A 1,304-nucleotide genomic window follows, 5' to 3' on the forward strand; every position below is an offset into this window, starting at 1 on the left:
CGAGGGTCTCCAGCCCCACCCTGCGCGCCTGGACACGTCCCAGTGCCCTCCCAGTGCCTCCCAGTGCCCCCAGTTGTCCCAGTTCGTGCTCACCTGGTACCTGCCGAGGGTCTCCAGCCCCACCCTGCGCGCCAGGGCGGCGCAGGCCACGCGCCGGGGCTGGGCGCAGCACACCTGGCCGTAGCCGGCGCCCAGCAGGTACTGGGGCACCTGGGTGGACTTGCCGCAGCCCGTGTCCCCGGCCACCACCAGCACCTGGTGCTGGGCCACCAGTGCCACCAGTTCCCGGCGGTAGCGGGCGATGGGCAGCGCCGCCCGCTCCCGCTGCAGCCGCGCCAGGCGCGAGAAGGAGCCGCGCTGGCGGAAGGACAGGTAGTGCAGCAGGGCCCAGCCCAGCTCCGACAGGTGAGCCCCGGGCACACCTGGGCACGGCGCCGGGGCCTCAGGGTCCCCGGGGTCGCTTCGGCGGCGTTTCGGGGGGTCCTCGGAGTCACCCCGGGGGCGTTTTGGGGAGTCCTGAGGGGCCCCGGAGTCACCGCGGTGGCGTTTTGGGGGGTCCTGAGGGGCCCCAGAGTCACCCCGGTGGCGTTTTGGGGGGTCCTGAGGGTCCCCGGAGTCACCGCGGTGGCGTTTCGGGGGGTCCCCAAAGTCCCCGGGGTCCCTGGGGTCACTTTGGTGGCGTTTCGGGGGGTCCCCAAAATCTCCAGGGTCTCTGGGGTCACTTTGGTGGCGTTTGGGGGGGTCCTCAGAGTCATTTCGGTGGCGTTTTGGGGGGTCCTGAGGGTCTCTGGGGTCACTTGGGTGGCGTTTTGGGGGGTCCTCGGAGTCACCCCGGGGGCGTTTTGGGGAGTCCTGAGGGGCCCCAGAGTCACCGCAGTGGCGTTTCGGGGGGTCCCCAAAGTCCCCGGGGTCCCCGGGGTCGCTTTGGTGGCGTTTCGGGGGGTCCCCAAAATCTCCAGGGTCTCTGGGGTCACTTTGGTGGCGTTTCGGGGGGTCCTCAGAGTCATTTCGGTGGCGTTTTGGGGAGTCCTGAGGGTCTCTGGGGTCACTTCGGTGGCGTTTTGGGGGGTCCCCAGAGTCACTTCGGTGGCGTTTTGGGGGGTCCCCAAAATCTCCAGGGTCTCTGGGGTCACCCCGGTGGCGTTTTGGGGGGTCTTTGGGGTCCTCTCGTCGGTGGTGCCTCCTGGGCTCCGCGTCCTCGTCTTCCAGGGGGTCCTGGGGGTCCCTCCTCCGGTGCTTTGGGGGGTCTCCGGGGTCTCCCCGACGGCGTTTTGGGGGGTCCCCAAAATCTCCAGGGTCTCTGG

General features: G+C 69.9%; 1 protein-coding gene across 1 annotated transcript in view; it reads right to left on the reverse strand.

Annotated features, from left to right (window-relative positions):
* Window positions 1–93: 93 nt before the first annotated feature.
* LOC108510391 (basic salivary proline-rich protein 2-like) overlaps window positions 94–1,304 on the reverse strand; it is a gene marked incomplete at its 3' end in the record, with an annotated part of 7,318 nt that continues 6,107 nt past the window's right edge. The window contains exons 3-4 of the mRNA XM_017840068.1: window positions 1,008–1,300; window positions 94–974 (exon numbers count right to left, since the gene is read on the reverse strand). Coding sequence (XP_017695557.1) covers window positions 94–974; window positions 1,008–1,300 — 1,174 coding nt within the window. The remainder of the gene's footprint in view (window positions 975–1,007; window positions 1,301–1,304) is intronic.

The sequence above is a fragment of the Lepidothrix coronata genome, unplaced genomic scaffold, assembly GCF_001604755.1.
Source record: "Lepidothrix coronata isolate B3197 unplaced genomic scaffold, Lepidothrix_coronata-1.0 Scaffold784, whole genome shotgun sequence".
Lineage (NCBI taxonomy): Eukaryota > Metazoa > Chordata > Aves > Passeriformes > Pipridae > Lepidothrix > Lepidothrix coronata.